This window comes from Petaurus breviceps, unplaced genomic scaffold (assembly GCF_028583685.1).
Source record: "Petaurus breviceps papuanus isolate PSGF00001 unplaced genomic scaffold, PetGlider_PUasm1.0 91041, whole genome shotgun sequence".
Taxonomy (NCBI): domain Eukaryota; kingdom Metazoa; phylum Chordata; class Mammalia; order Diprotodontia; family Petauridae; genus Petaurus; species Petaurus breviceps.
This window is the reverse complement of record NW_027187400.1, coordinates 22907769-22925032: the sequence shown is the minus strand read 5'-3', so window position 1 is coordinate 22925032 and position 17264 is coordinate 22907769. Positions and strand designations below refer to the sequence as shown.

At 46.3% G+C, this 17264-nt stretch overlaps 1 protein-coding gene across 1 annotated transcript in view; it reads left to right on the top strand.

Annotated features, from left to right (window-relative positions):
• Positions 1-17264, top strand: part of DISP3 (dispatched RND transporter family member 3) — a 41703-nt gene that overhangs the window by 16040 nt on the left and 8399 nt on the right. Inside the window, 11 exon segments of the mRNA XM_069079502.1 lie at positions 472-611; positions 3783-3931; positions 4332-4493; positions 4827-4988; positions 6588-6701; positions 8492-8628; positions 10167-10348; positions 13037-13167; positions 13317-13489; positions 15793-15919; positions 17132-17264. The exon segment at positions 17132-17264 is cut by the window's right edge and continues 22 nt beyond it. Of these exon segments, the coding sequence (XP_068935603.1) occupies positions 472-611; positions 3783-3931; positions 4332-4493; positions 4827-4988; positions 6588-6701; positions 8492-8628; positions 10167-10348; positions 13037-13167; positions 13317-13489; positions 15793-15919; positions 17132-17264 (1610 nt within the window).

Below are 17264 nucleotides of genomic sequence, written 5' to 3'. Positions count from 1 at the left end.
AGACAGCGTACCCAGAAGTAGGGAGGTCATAGCCCCACTGTACTTTGCCCTGGTCAGAATATGTCTGGAATATTGAACTCAATTCTGGGAGCCACATTTTATAAGATACATGGACAAGTTCAAGCGGATCTGGAGAAGGTCACCAGCACCAGCCAGATGAGGATCATTGGAAGGAATTGTTCATGTTTATCCTAGAAGAGAGAAGACTGAGAAGAAACACAATCACTGTCCTCAAGCATCTGAAGGGCTCTTATGAGGATGGGGAATAAGCTTCATTTTGCTTGGCTCTAGAAGGCAGAAAGAGGAGGAAGTTGTAGAGAGGCAGATTATGCTTAATGTCAGGAAAAACTTCCTAGTGATTAGAGCAGTTTGAAACAGGAATTGGCTGCCTACCCTCTACCTAGGGGCAGGTTTGGATGACAAGGTAACCTCCCTCTGTCCAAGGTCTAACTGGTCCTACTCTCATTGCAGATCCCAGCTGTTCATGACTTTGGCTTGTTCATGTCCCTCATTGTGTCCTGCTGTTGGCTGGCAGTGCTATTCACCATGCCTGCTGCCCTGGGAATCTGGAACCTCTATGTGGCCCCACTGGAGAGCTCCTGTCAGACAAGGTGAGCCAGGGTCATGGTCAACAGCAACAGTGAAAATTTAACAACAGTAATGGTGATAATAAGGATGAGATAAGATGGCACATTTATAAAGTGCCTACTATGTGCCAGGTGCTATGCTAAGTGTTTCACGATTATTATCTCATTTGGTCTTCACAACTTTGGGAAGTAGGCGCTGTCATTATTCCCATTTTTACAGGTGAGGCAAATGAAGCAGAGTTCACACAACTGAAAGTGTCTGGGCTATATTTGAACTCAGGTCTTCCTGACTCCAGGTTCTGCACTCTGCTTACTATAATGCTCCCAAGATGCTCTCACTCACACTCCTTTCCAGTCCAACTGGACTGCTAGTTGTCCCTGGCCTCCATGCCTTTGTATAGGGGCCTCTCGTAACTGGAGTGCACTCTCTACCTTATAGAATCTCTAGATTTTTCAAAGCCCAGTTCAGGTGCCTTCTATATATGACATTTCCAGGGCTGCCCAGGTATTAGCTGCCTCTGCCTCTGCCTCTTGAAATGAATAACCTTGTATCACTTTGTATTTTATATTTTGTATTTATTTATAAATGTGCATAAGATATTGTATCATGCCCAGAAGAATGTAAGCTTTTTGAGGGCAGACATTGTTTGATTTTGTTTTTGTATTCCCAGCACCTAGCAGTGTCGCACACAGAGTAATTCTTAATACATGTTAATAGAATGGAAGATGTGAGGTCATCCATCTTTCCAAACAACCAGAAGTCTTCTCTCCTTCTGATGGATTTGCTCTGGCTCTGACTATGCCTGGGCATTTGAATGGAATCTTTACAAAGCCTCAGCTGTGGGCCCACCTGGGAGAGACATATGCTGTATTTGATCATCAACAAATATTTGTTGAGCATATCCTATGCATCAGGCAGTGTGCCAATTGCTGGGGATACAAAGACAAAAAAAAACCCCAATCCCTGCCCTTGTGGAACTTACAATCTAACTTACAACATATATATGTATATATACACATGCACATATATATATATATATATACACATATATGTAAATGTAAAGCACCAGAAAAGACACAAAAAATGAATAACCATAGTGCATGCCTTCTGGGAGCTTATAGTCAAGTAGTAGAGTTTAAAGTCTTGCTTTATCCAACATTTATTTAATGAAGATTTAGAGCAGCATCTCTTTGGAATTAGAGATTGTTTTATTCTATCTATTTTTAATCTCAGCATCTAGTACAGCACCTGGCACACAGCAAGTGCCTAATAAATACTTAATAAATACTCATTGTAGCTGATTGATGAAGTAGCTATTGTGTGCTTGGTGTTCAAAAGGATGCAAAAAGGAATAAGATATCCTCCCTACCTTCATGGAACTTACACCCCAGTAGGAGAGGAAGACATGTCAAGCCAAGAAGCATTTATTAAGGTTTCTTGTATGCAGAAAAAACTTTTGACAGAATACAACACCATTCCTATTAAAAACACAAGAAAGCATAGTAGTGAATGAAGCTTTTCTTAAAATGAGTAGTAGTATCTATCTAAAACTAAAAGCAAGCATTATCTGTAGTAAACTACAAGTCTTTCCAATCAGATCAGGGGTAAAGCGAGGATGTTCATCATCACCATTATTATTCACTATTGTACTAGAAATGCTAGCTATGGCACCAAGAAAAAAATTGTATGAACAAAAATAGGCAATGAAGAAATAAAACTGTCCCTTTCTGCAGTAGTAGACTAGATTAGAGGAGCAGGGTGAAACAGATGGAAGAGGCAGACCTTGAATAGCCATACTGAAGAATTTGGGCTAACATGCTGTGATTCTATGTGCCAAATGTCTAACTTATGACCAGGAATGACTTTCTTAGCCGCTTCTCTAGAAAGTCCATCCTCCTTCTGTCACCTCTCTCACGTGTGCTAAATTCTCCCTTAAGTATTTTACCCTCTCCCCATCTTAAACCAATTGTTTAATGTTTCTAATTGAGTATTTGACATCAGAAATAGAACATGGCCATAGTTTAAAAGTCCTCAGTCCCAGGGTCTCACTCTGAACAATACACTTCCCACTCCTGGTGACCCATGATAGGCTATCTGTATGGGCCTTTCCCTCCACAGAGCCCAGCTCTATCTAGCTTCTGCCCCTCCAATCCCCCAGTACCCCACCACAATCTCAGGAACATCTCTCGGTGTCAGAGCCAGTAGGGTTCTGACTGAAAGATGATTGTGTGGCCTTTGCTGTCTTTGTGTGAGGGACTGTTGGTTGCCAGCACCTTTCCCAGAAATAATGGCTGTAGTTCCCATTCATCACCCCCATCCTGGAAAGAGTTTCAGACCCCTCCTCTCCAGGGACTGGACTGGCAAGGCTCTCTCAGCTTGCCATGGAAAGGAGAGCTTTTTTAATTTTTAAATAAATATTATTTTAAAATAAATATTTTTAATTTATTTTCACAAGCATTTACCACTCCTCAATCAAATAATTAAATAAAAATATTCATAATATAATCCAGCAAAACAAATCCCCACATTGACCATATTCATAAAGTTATGTCTCATTCTGCATCTGTGAAAGCCATGGACTCTCTGGCAGGATGTAGGTGATGTGTTTCATCTCATGGTTTCTCATTGCCTTAATCAGAGTATAAAATCTCCCAAGTTGTTTTTCTCTACAATGTTGTCATTGTATAAATTATTCTTCTGGTTCTGTTCACTTCACTGTTTATCAGTTCATAGAGGTCTTTTCAGTTTCCTCTGGACCTTTCATTCATTCAAAGTTTGAGTTCTTACAGCACAATAGTGTTCCATTCCATTATAATTTGTTTAACCATTCCCTAACTAATGGGCCCTTCCTTAGTTGCCAGTTCTTTGTCACCACTTTAAAAAAGCTGCTATAAATATTTTTGTATATATATGTCCTTTTCCCCTTTCTTTGATTTGTGTAGGGTATAGGCCTACTAGTGATGCAGCCACTATAAAATTATATACAAGATTTGGTACCATTCTAGGCATGGTTCCAAATTGCTATACAGAATGGATGGACCAATTCTGAGCTGAACCAAGAGTTCTTAGTTAGTTTTAGTGAGAATCTGTTATGGGAAGGCTGGGAATAACCCCAGTGTGATGGTCGAGCTGGATCCAGACTCAGCCCTCCCTGGAAACCACAACACACAACATTGGAGTCCTTCCTTTGATAGCTGCCACCAGAAATGTGTCCGGAAGAGCTCTCTTCATCTCTCCAGTGGCCTGTTCATCAGTCCAGAGCCAGCAGGGGTTGGCCCAGCCCAGGGCCCTATGCCCTATCTGGATGATGATATCCCCCTGTTGAATGTGGAGGAGGAGCCAGGTGAGATACCCCTTCCCAGCCCCTTGCTGCCTCCCCTGACTCCATCTTTAGCAATGGCCTAGTTTCTAAACTGAGGTACCTGGCAGCAGGGGGCAGAATAAGATGACATCTTGGGGCCCCATATGAGAATCAGATTATTTGAGGTCTCTACCAGCTATATTGGGAGGCTGCAGTGAAAGACCCTCCCCTTCCTATGTCCCCTTCTCTGGGGATCCCAACCAATGGGCATAAGAGTACATGCTTAAGAACCAGGAGCATGACTTCTACCTGGGCTGCTCTCTTAAAGTGGGGTAGTTATCCCTAGACATTCTGCCCTGTGGCCTAGGTCTTCTGGAGGGGATGGCCTCCCCCTTTCCCCAGGGCTCTAAGTCAGAGAAATCTGTCCTCTTTGCTTCATCAGTCACCCTGGAGATGGGGGATGTCCCCCTGGTGTCTGTGCTCCCCGAGAACCTGCAGCTTCCCATGGAGAAGAGCAGTCGAGGCCAGCTCATCACTCAGCTACAAGAACTTCTCCACCACTGGGTATTGTGGTCAGCTGTGAAAAGCCGCTGGGTCATTGTGGGTAAGCAGGGCCCCTGCCCTGCTCCTTCTGAGCTCCCTCCATCACCCTTTGAGACTTGTGGGTCAGTAGGGGCCCCCATCTAGAGTCTGGACTTTGCTCTGTAGGGTAAATGACATTTTTTTTTCAAAATTTTCACTCTCTGTCCTATCTACCTACATGTCCTATAAAATGGCTCCAGTCCCTCAAAGCTTCTCAGGAAACTCCACCGCAACTTACCCCAGAGCTGGAGAGAGTAGCTATGCAGCTACTGCCTTCAGGATCCCACCCAGTCCCTTTGGGGTGGTAGAGGACGTGGGGCCCAGCCACGTCTCCTAAGCCATCATCTCATTGCAGGGCTCTTTGTCACTGTCCTCATTCTGTCCCTGTATTTTGCTAGCCGGCTCCGCCCGGCCAGCCGAGCACCACTCCTTTTCCGACCAGACACCAATATCCAGGTGCTGCTGGACCTCAAGTACAACCTGAGTGCTGAAGGCATCTCCTGTGTCACCTGTTCAGGTGAGAGGGTCATGGGGCAGGGGAACAACTGGGGTTGCCTTCCAAGTGTTTAGTCCTTGCCATGTTTAGAACTCAAAGTTTATGCCAAGGTTATAGCTCTGATGTTACTGCCCAGAAAACCATTACTTTTCTTTGAACCTGTTTTCTCTTCTGCAAAATGGGGGTGCTGCCAACTTCAGAGAGCTGATGGTGATAAAAGCGCTTTGCAAACCAAAAAGTGACTTATAGATGGTGAATCCCTATATAAATATTGCTATCAACAAGGGTAATTATTATTATAATACAATTTGTGGGCCAAGAAGAATGGGCACTTGGGTTTGAATCTTCATTGATCTTGAGTAAGCCACAGAGAACATGGATTCAAGTCCTGACTCTGCTACTCACTGACTATGTGACCTTGGGCAGGTCTAGGCCCAAGTTTCCTTAATGGTAAACTGGGGGTGGGGTGGGAGGGAATGAACCAGGTGACATCAAAGGTCCCTGCCTCTCCATGGGCCTTCACTTCTCCATCAATGAAATGGGAATGAGAGACCTGATATGGCTGGTCATAGAATCTCATCATGTTAGCACTAGAAAGGGTCTAGTAGGGGCCCCCATCAAGGCCCTGACCTAATAAGGAAGGACATGGGGGCTCAGAGAAGTGACGGTACTTCCCCAGTGTCACACCATTCCCCAGGAATGCCATAAAGACAAATGCTTGGAGCCCTCAGGAAGAAATCCAGCTGTCATTGTAATGCCCATCATTTTAATGCTGCCATCACTCAGGTGAACCTGGTTTTCACACATTAGAAGAGCATTAGCCCAAGGGCTTTAGAGTCACCTGACTGAGGGAAACACCCTCCTAACTGATGCCAATGCCCCTATCCTTCAGATGTCTGTGGATTAGTCTTCATTCCAGCTATTGCTTTGGGTTCCCATAACAGACATCAGAAGGGGCATGAACTCACACATCAAAGCTGCACAAAATGGCCAACAAAATGTTGTCTGCTGCCAGGAATAGGCCCGGGGCTAGCAGAGAGACAGTGTAGTCGAGGGCTTGGAGGAAGGAAGACAGAGGTTTGACTCCTGCTTCCGATCATTATCAACTATGTGGCTTGGAGCCAGGCACTTCGGCTTCAGTTTTGTCATCTGTAAAATGGGTAATGAATACCTGTAGTCTTCACTTCATAGGGTTGTTAGGAAACTCAAATGAAATAATGTGTGCCAACTTTGCAAACCACTAGGTGTAGTATGTGTATCCATTATGGTTGGTAGGGTTTAAGTTTCTGGATGCTAAGTAGAGAATGCTGTCTCTCCCTCCCTGCAGAACTCTTCCAATGCTTCCTCTGAATCAATATTCAAAGGACCCCAGGTGGAGAGCTGGAAGGACCCCCCCAAAATCCCCTTAATAAAAGGATTTGTTCTGTGAAATTTGCATTCACTCAAAGGGCTGTACTTGAGGACCTAGAGGGCCACATGTGGCCTTGACACCACAGGTTCCCCACCCCTGCAAGACCATTCTCCTGGGGCTCCCTTAATATAGCCCCATTCTGCCCCCCTCCATTCCTTCTGTTCAGGTGAGATGAGACTTTTCCCTCTCTGACTCAGCTTGGGGGACAGGTCTGTTTCAGGAAAAGCCCCACAGTCTTCAGAATAACATCCGAACATCTCTGGAAAAGAAGAAAAGGGGTTCTGGACCTGCCTGGGGTAGCCGGAGTGAAGCCACACAACAGGGTCAGTATGGGAGAATCTAGAAGAAGGATTGGAAGGGGAAAGAGTTAGAAAATTTATTGGGTCTGCCCCCACCCTCCCTTCCTTCCCCCTCCTTCCCCTCTCTCTCCTTCTCCCACCCTCCCCTTCCATTCATTCATTCTTTCATCATTCAGTCAGTATTTATTCTGTGCCCACTCTGTGTATGTAGAATCATGCTAGGTTCTAGAGAAGATTCCAAATTTAGAAATGTAAGTGATTGTTACCATACAGAATAAATACTTTAGAGAACTACAAACAAAGGTTATGCATGGCCCCAGGACAAAGTCATTATAGCATAACCTAGTAGTAATGGCATTGTATCTGAAGTCAGAGGAGCTGTGTTTGAATTTTGACTCTTAGATTTATTTCCCATTTGACTATGGGAAAGTCATTTCCCCTTTCTGGGTCTTTCTTTCCTCCTCAATTCAATTAAGTTCAACAAGCATTCATTAAACACCTGCTGTGTACAAGGAATCGTGTTAGGACTGGTAAAAACAAAACCAAAAATGAAACAGGAGCATAGGGCCAAGTTCTCTGAGAGCCGGGCTAGATGACTTCCTAGGTTCGAGTCTCCGGACTCCCCACGAAGAAGCCTGCATTTCCTAAGGCCCTGGGCTCTGTGCTGGGGGTGCAGAGATCAGGTCCCTTCTTCTAGGACCTTGTTTCCTTATGTCAGAAGAAGGTGTTAGAGAAGGGTGGATGGAATGGGAAACCCGTGGATTTGGACATCAGAGGACTAGGGTTTGGATCCTGGCTCCCACTGCTTCCTTCTTGCAGCCCTTCTAGGGCTTTGCTTCCTTAGCTCTACAATAAGGGCCTTAGCTAGGCTAATTTCAAAGAAGAGAAGGCTTACTTCTTTCAGTGCACTGGGGGCTGAGGGAGGGGGGCATTGGGTGTAGAAAAATGCATATAATATGATATATTTTCATATGTTCCCAGTTTTGCTGAACTTTTCTTCCTTGTTTTGTTCTTTACTATGAGGGAGGGAGAGAGAAACGGGAGGAAGGAGAGAGGAGAGGGAGAATAGATAGGAAAGGAGAGAGAGAAGGAAGGAGAGAGAGGAGAGAGAAAAGAAAGGAGAGAGAGAATGAAGGGAAGAAGAGAGGAGAGGAAGGAGAAGAGAGGGAGGGAGAGAGGAGAGAGAAAGACAGAAACAGAGAGAGACAGAGAAAGAGGAGAGAGAATTTATTAAAACCTTACCATGTTCCAGGCACTGTGCTAAGCACTGGGAATCCAAATTCAAGCAAAAAGAAGGATAGCCCCTGCCCTTAAGGAGCTTTCATTCCAATAGAAGACAAGGCATAAAAGGGAGCTGAAAAGGGTGGGGAAGATATCCTCTGAGGGCCAAGGTAGAGAAGTCTGGAGGCTCAGATGCAGGGCCAGGAAGGGAATGAGCATGGGTAGCTCAGGAACTTCCTCAAATGGAGTTTCAGAGGAGGGGAAAACAGGAATGGAGGCATCTTCCAGGGAAGGACACATTAGGGAATGTGGGTGATGTAAGAACAAAAGGTGGTGATATAAACTTAGTTTCTAAAATATAGGTGATATAAAACCAAGAGATAGAAATGAACATTTTCTAACAAATTCTGTTTTTAAACCAGGGGGCTAGAGCAGATGGGATCTCAGTCCCTTTCACCTCTATCAGTAAGTTTGAGAGACCATCCTAGTATCCCAGGCACTGGGTAAATGAAACTGTGAAAATACAGGGATTGGGGAGAGAGGGGAAAAATGTCTATAGACACCTTGTAACCCTCATCCTTTGTGTCCCTTAGAACCCCAGGGCACTGTTTATATCTCCAAGACCAAGAGCAAGGGCAGACCAGTCATCTACAGGTTCTCTCTCAATGCCAGCCTCCCTGCGCCATGGCAGACTGTGTCCCCTGGGGATGGGGAGGTGCCCTCCTTCCAGGTGAGCCCTTCTCTGTCTGAAGGCCCAGGGTTTCTGGGCTCAGGCTTCTGGGGGATCCCCACTAAGCTACTGAGCACATGTATCCCCTGGACTGCCCTTTCCTGGTGTAGTGGCAAGAACTGGGCTATGGAATTAAGGGACCTGATGCTTGATACTGATATGACCTTAGGTCTCAGTTTCCAAGTGAGAGGGTTAGACTCAGTGGTCTCTGATGTCCCATCTGGTTTTCAATCAATGATCCATCCCCTTGGGGGAGTAGAGTCAGACTTTATCCTCTTAGGACCTCATTTTATAATAATCACAAATTAGGGACTGCTAGGTGGCACAGTGGATACAGCACTGGGCCTGGAGTCAAGAAAACCTGAATTCAGGGGTGGCCAGGTAGCACAGTGAGTAAGAGCACTGGCTCCAGTGTTGGGATGACCTGGGGATCAAATCCGGGCTCAGATACTCAGCACCCACACAGAAACACCTGGCCGTGTAACCTTGAGCAAGTTACTTAACCCTGATTGCTTTAAAAAGAAAAAGAAAACCTGAATTCAAATTTGCCCTCAGACACTTCCTAGCTGTGTGACCCTGGGCAAGTAATTTAACTCCAATTGTCTCTCACCACCCCCCCCCAAACAATTACAAACTATGTTTTTCTTTTCTTTGTCCTTTCAATCAACACAATCCCATTGGAACCTCATGATACTTCTGAGAAAGGCAAGGCAGTGCTTATTATCCCCATTTTACAAATGAGGAAACTGAGGCCCAGAAAAGCCTCAGGTCCCCGTTGAGCCTAGACTCAAAATCTTCTCTATCCTGATTCCCAATCTGGTTGCTGTTGAGAGGCAACATTTCAGAATGGATTTGAATAAGTCGTGAACTTGGAATCAAGAAGAAAGGGTCTGAATTCTACTTCTGGTATCCACTAGCTGTGTGAACATGACCCAGTCATTGTATTCCTCTGAGCCCTTGCGTCTTCATCTGTAAAATGGGTAGAAGACTAGTCCCAGGGTCATTTTGACTCAGACAAGATGATACAGGCAAATCTCTTCACAAACATTAAAATACTACAAACATCAGTTGGTGCTGTTGTTATCATGACTACCTCCTCTGCCTGCCCATGTTATGGAATGCCAGCCCTGTCTTCTCTGCACGTTTTCTCTCTCCCCAAAGCAATGCCCCTACTCAGACTTGCCAAGGATTGGGGACTCTGCTCTGGGCTGACACAGGGAGGGAGGGACCCTGAGGGCTTTGAGGCAGCATTTCCTCCCATCAGGCATTGTGCTTGGCCCCAGGAAAACCAAGAGGAAAAGCAGATGTTCCCTGCCCTCAGGAAGCTTATATTCTAGTGGGAGAAAACAACTTGTGTATGTTGAAATAAATGTAAAACAGATGAGCAGTAACTTGGGAGGACCTAAGAAGCCAACAGGAAAGATTGTCTAGTGGGCAGCAGAGGGGGAAAGATGGCCTGCAGAGGCCGAGGGAGCTGGGGCTGGGGCTGGGATGGCCCCTGGAGTTACGTGTCTTGTTTCTGTTAATTCACTGCTTAGGTGTATAGAGTGCCTTACGGTAACTTCACCAAGAAGCTGACCGCTTGTATGTCTACAGTAGGGCTGCTCCAGCAGAAGAGCCTCCGAAAATGGATGATGACATCACTGACCTGTGACGCTAAGAGAGGCTGGAAGTTTGACTTCAGCTTTTATGTGGCCGCCAAGGAACAGCAGCGAACCCGGTAACACGGCATAGGCCCCAAGGCTGCTGATGGGCCAGGGTCTCTCCCAGTCTCCTGAGCCCTCCATCAGGGGAGGACCCATGGCAAGACTGGGATGGGTGAAGGGACACTAGGCCAGGCCAGCTAATGTCAAAGGTCCATTCCTGGGACCAAGTGCCCTAATGGCACTTCTGAGCTGAGCTGGGAATTGTGGTGGCATGGAGTCAGAAAGACATGGCCCCAGTCCCCAGCACTGACATGTACTAGCTATGTGTCCCTGGACAAGTCTGAGCCTCAGTTTCCTCATCTGTAAAATGAGGGAAGTGGATATGATGGCCTCGAAGGTCCCATTCAATTCTAAATCTATGATTCTATAACCTAGTTTCAATTCCAGGCTCAAGAGACACTTGCTAGCTATATGACCCTGGATAAGTCACTTAGGATCACATGATCACAGATTTGTAGTGGGTGGTTATGGACTTCAGAGGTCATCTGTTTCACTCCCTCATTTTACAAATAAGGAAACTGAGGCACAGAGGCATTTAGTGATCGTAGGTGGTTAATAGCAGAGCCAGAATTTGGTCTCAGGCTCTCTGATTCTCATTTAGCATTTTCTCCTCTACACCACACTCCAAGAATCTCAGAGCCTCAGTTTTCCTTCCTGGTCCTCAGTTTCCTCATCTATAAAATGGAGATCATAATAGAACCTGCCACATCACTTGTTGGGAGGCTTAAATGAGATAATGTATGTAAATGGTAGAGTGCTATATAACCGTCAGTCATTGCTATCAGTATTGACAGGCACCAAAATCTTATTCCGATCATCATTCCCATCTCTCTGTCTGTACATAGGAAGGCTTCCTCATTACTCACATCAATCAGCTTTGCTCAATTCATCTGCTGTTTTAAGGCTACTGGGAACAGTGGATCCAAGTTGGCCTCGGAGACAGCAGGCTCTGGGTTCAAATCCCACCACTGATATTCATTGACTGCATGACTCTGGACAAGTCATTTGCTCTCTGAGTGCCCCAGAAAGGTCTCATAGACAGTTAGGTACAGAGCAGAAGATAACCTGCGTTGCTAGGTAATACCAATGAAATCACGGCTATCAACAACAAAGAAAAGTATTGGTGTTATCTCATTCTCTTCCTCTTAATTTAGGGAGGAAGGATAGAGTCAGAGATCATGGGTTCAGATCCTACCCCTGCTGCTTAAGGCACATCATTAGACCTCAGTTTCCTTATCTGTAAGATGAGGGCAGCTAGGTGGTACAGTGGATAGAGTGCCAGGCCCGGAGTCAGGAAGTACTTCTCCTCCTGAGTTCAAATCTTGCTTCAGACACTAGCTATGTGACCCTGGGCAAATCACTTAACCCTGTTTGCCTCAGTTTCCTCATCTGTAAAATGAGCTAGAGAAGAAATGGCAAACCACTGCAGTGTCTCTGCCAAGAAAACCCAAAATGGGGTCATGAAGAGTCAACTACAGCTGAAACAAGTGGACAACAACAAGAAAAAGATGAGGGGAGGTGAATTGGCTGTGCTCTGAGAGCCAGCTTGAAATCGATGACTCCAGGAGTTCAAATAGCAATAGCCCAGGACCCTGTTATTGTCCTTTTGTGTTTAATTGTTTTTGGACTTTGGCACAGGAGGATAAAATTTGGCTTTTTGTAATAAAATAAGAGTGCTGGGATGTGAGCTCACCCCATGTAGGCTGCAACAATCTTCAGTCCAGCTCCAGCAGCAGTGGGGCTGGCGGGGCTGGCATCATCATTGTAATTGTCAGCATTGTCTCTCCTTCCTGATCCTTCCCCCTCCTTCTCTCCCCCCTCCCTGGGGTTTAACTATAGGATGGACACTCACTCAGTGGAAGTAGTTCCATTCCAGTGAATATTAGATGCCACTATGGGCAGAGAACCAGCCTTCCTGGAAGCAGGGGGCTGGATGCCATGGCAACGGAGTGCCCTTTTCTGCTTGACGTATCTTGGGTGAGGAGGTCAAGGGACGTGGGGTAGGAAAATATAGAAGAGACACCAGAGAGGCACTGTGTTGTGATGGAGAGAATTCTGGACTTGAAAATCAACAGATCTCAGTTTAAATTCCAGCTCTGACGCTTATATGAACACGGGTAGGACACTTTCAACACTGAGACTTAGATTCTTCATCTATAGAATGGGACTAGTAATGTTTATATTATCTACCTTAAGGGATTGCTGTGAAGAAAAGATTTTCTAAACCTCAAGACTTATTGCAGCATATTAGAAATGATAGTAGGCCTAGCTCCAGCCCAGGACTGTACCAGTCTCCTCTTTCCCCTCCTCCCAGCACATGCTTAGGTTTCAGGCTACATTTAAACTCTAGCACTGAATCATCTACTTAAAATGTAAGAGCTGGAAGGACCTTACAGGTCACCCAGACCATCTCCCACATTTTGTGGATGAGGGTACCGAGGGCCAGACGGATTAAGTGATTTGCCCCCAGGGTCACGAGGCCCCCACCATGCACAGTCAGGTGCTGATTCCAGAGCTAGGGGGGACTCTGAGGTTACATTGCCTCCCTAGGAGTCACACATCTCTGAGATCTTTTCATGTATTTTTAAGGTCTCTGGGTGATCTCCCTCTAGAGTGCTGCTGACTGCCACCTGTTCTGCATGACCAATGTCTCAGCACTCACCTTCTCTCATCAATACTCTCGGTTCTCTATGCCCTTGCAGGAAGTTATATTTTGCCCAGTCTCATAAACCACCCTTTCATGGGCGTGTATGCGTGGCACCTCCAGGCTGTCTTCTCAGCTCCAGCCCAGATGGACCCAACAAAGGCTTCCTGTACGTGCCCAGTGAGAAAGGTGAGCTGTAGACTGATCCACTGGGGTGGAATGGTGATGGATTTTTTTACGGGGGGATACTGTATCGAGGGAAAATCTGAAGATACCCAAGAAAGCAGCCCATGTCCCATTGCGCTAATTATTTTTCTCTCCATCTTCCTGTCTGGCAGCTCCCAAGATCAGGTTGTCTGCAACCTCAGGCTTCAACCCCTGTGTGAATACTGGCTGTGGGAAGCCTGCTGTGCGTCCACTGGTGGACACGGGTGCAATGGTCTTTGTGGTCTTTGGAATACTTGGTGTCAATCGTACTCATCATTCTGACAACCATGTCATTGGAGACATGGTACACAGCCCCTCCACCTGGGTGGGGCCATATAGGGAACAGGTGGATCCAGAAACTTGGGGAAAGCATAGCGTAGTAAAAAGGGCCCCGAATTTGAGATAGCAAGACTTTTAGACCTGGAGATCACCTTACAGATCATTCACTCGAACACCCCCATTTTAGAGATTAAGGAATTAAGTCACTTCAAGGTTTAACATCTTACCCAAGGTCCCAGAGTTGAATGTCCAAGCTGCCATCTGACTCCAGATAAAAGCTCTGTCTTTTCTTATATCACAGAATCTCAGAAGCTTCGACACTTTTTTTTTTGGAGGGTAATTGGGATTAAGTGACTTTCTCAAGGTCACATGACTAGTAAGTGTTAAGTGTCCGAGGCTGGATTTGAACTCAGGTTCTCCTGACTCCAGGTCTGGTGCTCTATTCACTGTGCCATCTAGCCGCCAGCTTCGATACTTCTTAGTTATGTGGCCTTGGAAACATCACACCATCTCTTGCAGCCTCACCTGTACAATGAGAAATCAATCAACCAACATATTCACTATATATACCAGGCACTGTGCTAGATCTTGGAGATAAAAAAGACATCATGAAAGAGCCCCTGTCCTCAAGGGTCTTATAATCTATCTGGGAATATCAATCCATCAAGCAACAAGCCTTTATGAAGTGCGGGCATGCAAAGACTAAAAATGAAGATAGCCCTATAGATAGAGAAATAAATACACAATATACAAAGTAATTTCAGATGGGGGTAGCTAACAACCAGGAGTATCAGGAAATCTTCAAACCATCCCTCAATCAACAAGTATTGAATGCACAGTTACTATGTATCCGGCACTTCCATAACTGACAATACAAAGAAACAAAAACGCGTGGCTGCCCTCAAGGAGCTTACCCTTTATTTTAATGGGGGGGGGTGGTGGTAACATGTAAATAAGTAGATACACACAGAGGAGGTGAAAGGTAACCTCTCAGGGGAAACAACAGGTAATATATAAGGAAATAAAAAAATACATGCAGAGGAAATGTAAAGTCATGGGGCAGAGCTCTGACGTCTGGGGAGGATCTGGAAAGGCTTCCCATAGAAGGTACATGCTGAGCTTTTAAGGAAACAAGGCATTCGGGGAGTGGGAGGAGAGGAGAGGGGGAGCTTTACAGCTAAGGGGGGGTTTGAAGAGGGGACAGCCAGAATAAAGGCAGGCATGACTTTCCTCCTGGGGTTGTTGTAAGAAAACCACTTTGTGAATTGCCACAGAAGTGAGATGTATGGTCTTTGTTGGGGTTCCATACACTGTCACCTGCCCCTTACCCTGAGACAGTGGGAAGGGAGGGGCAACGCAGTCAGTCACCAAGCCTTGTGCTAAGCAATGGTAATCTGGTAATACATACTAACGGCAAATATAAGCAGAAAGACAGTCTGTGCCCTCGAGAAGCTTACATTCTAGGTGGGGGGTAGGGGAAGATAATGCAAAAAAAGGAAACACAAAGTGGGCAGATGGGTGTGGTAGAGGAAGCTTAGAAGGAAGCCTGGAGAGGGGGAGACATGGCTGGCCTGCATGCCCTCTGAAATGGCCGCTCTAGCAGGAGCCATCCAATCAAAGGGAGAGGCAACAGAAGCAGAGGGTACTGCCAATGGGTGACCTCCAGGGTGGAGAGAGGCTTCCGGAGGAAGAGCTGAGGCATGGGAGAGGAGGGAGCTGCCATCTAACACAAGAGGCCCCTCATCCAGAGCACATGGAAGGGCAGCTCCCTCTTTGCTATACAATTCTCCCTGCTTGCTTCCATTTACCCCTTATATATCTTATATGTACCTAATTGTCTCCCTCATTGGACTGTAAGAACCCCAAGGGCAGGAACCTTGTTTTTGCCTTTCTTTGCATCTCCAGCATGTAGTATAGTGCTTGACACATAGTAGGCACTTAAAAAATTCTTGTTGACTGACTGACTTCCAGGGATTCACATGAAAGACTAGGCAAAGTTGAATGCTGAGAATTGATTGACCCATAAGTTTTTGTAGAGTGTTTATTGTTCATCTAGAATCCTTCTTCTCCAACTTCTTCAGACCTCAGTCTCCTTATCTATAAAACGAAAGGGCCATACTCACTCTTGGGCTTCTACCACCTCCAAATCCGGTAATCCTGTGAGTCCCTTAGGTGATCAGAGAAGGTGATATCTCCAGGAGGGCAGGAGCAGTCAAGGAAGGCTTCCTGGAGGGGGTGGGACTAAGCCCCCGATAGTTATTGGTTGGGAACTCCCCGGGTCTGGCCTCATGTGATTGGTCCTGGCTGGCTTCTGTCTCCTTGTGAAAGGGCAGCGTTATCTACGATGACAGCTTCGACCTCTTCAAAGAGATTGGGCATCTCTGCCGGTTATGCAAAGCCATTGCAGACAACTCAGAGCTGGTGAAGCCAGGTGGGGCCCAGTGCCTCCCCTCAGGTGAGTGAAGGCTGGGCCTGAAGGATGAGGATGGGGGAGGTTGAGGGGGCACATTATTATCAAAATCTAGTCAGTCAGGAAGGGGCTGGGGTGGGAAGTCCTGGCTCTGCCCCTAATTTGCTGGTGACTGAGCAGATTGCTGTCCCTCTCTGGGCCTCAATATCTTCCAGGGGACTAGGGTCCAAACCTTGACTTTGTTGCTTGCCGCCTGTGTAACTGAAATTTCTTAACCTCTCTGGGCCTCAGTTTCCTGATTTGTAAAATGAAGTGTTTGGACTAGGTGGCCTCTGAGGTTCCTTCCAGTTCTAAATCTGGGATCTTATGACCCTCATCTATAAAATGATGGAGTTGGGCTGCATGATTTCTGAAGTCAACTTCAGGCTCTGAATTTCAATGTCCCTCCCAGGTCTGACATTCTCTGTTCTAAAGTCCCTCTTAGCTCTGACATTCCATGTTCTAAGGACCTCTCTGAGTTCTGACATTCCATGTTCTAAGGACCTCTCTGAATTCTGACATTCCATGTTCTAAAGTCCCTCTTAGCTCTGACATTCCATGTTCTAAGGACCCTCCTAGCTCTGACATTCCATGTTCTAAAGGCCTTCCCAGCTCTGATGTTCCACATTCTAAGGGCCTCACCCCTCCCAGCCATAACATTCCATGCTCTAAGACCCCTCCCAGCTCTAGTATTCTGTGTCCTAAGGCCCCACACTGTAATTCTAACAAATAAGAGACTGCCTTGCTCCGTGGAATGGTAAGACATCTTATAGAAGACATTTCCCCAAAGGCTGGCAACGACAGGAAGGATTCTGAGAGGTTTGGGGGGCATGTCCCTTGCCCATGTGTTGAGGGAGGTGCCTAGGACACAAGGGTTAGGGGAAAAGAGGTCTTCCCCAGACCCTCAGGGGCAGAAGCCATGCCAGGGCTGCCTCCACCTAGTACAGTGGTCATGATGTTTCCTGAGGTTGGTATGGTCCATTTAGTGAGAAGGGGGGCCCAGGAGAGGAGAGACAGAGGGTGTTGACCACCTCCTGAAGCCAAACACTGGATGAGCCAAGACCGTTTTTTCCAGCTCTGTCCTAAAGAGGGGGAGAAGGGAGGGGGCATCAGAAACCCTCCTTCCCAGGGACCCCACCCTTACCCCACCAAAGCAAAGCCTCGTCTCCTGACTCCTACAGCCCCATCCTGTGTCTGTCTCCTCTCTTCTCTCTCTAGGTTATAGCATCTCCTCCTTTCTACAGATGTTACACCCTGAGTGCAAGAATCTGCCTGAGCCCAACCTACTCCCTGGGCAGCTGTCCCATGGGGCTGTGGGTGTCCGAGAGGGCAAAGTGCAGTGGATCTCCAT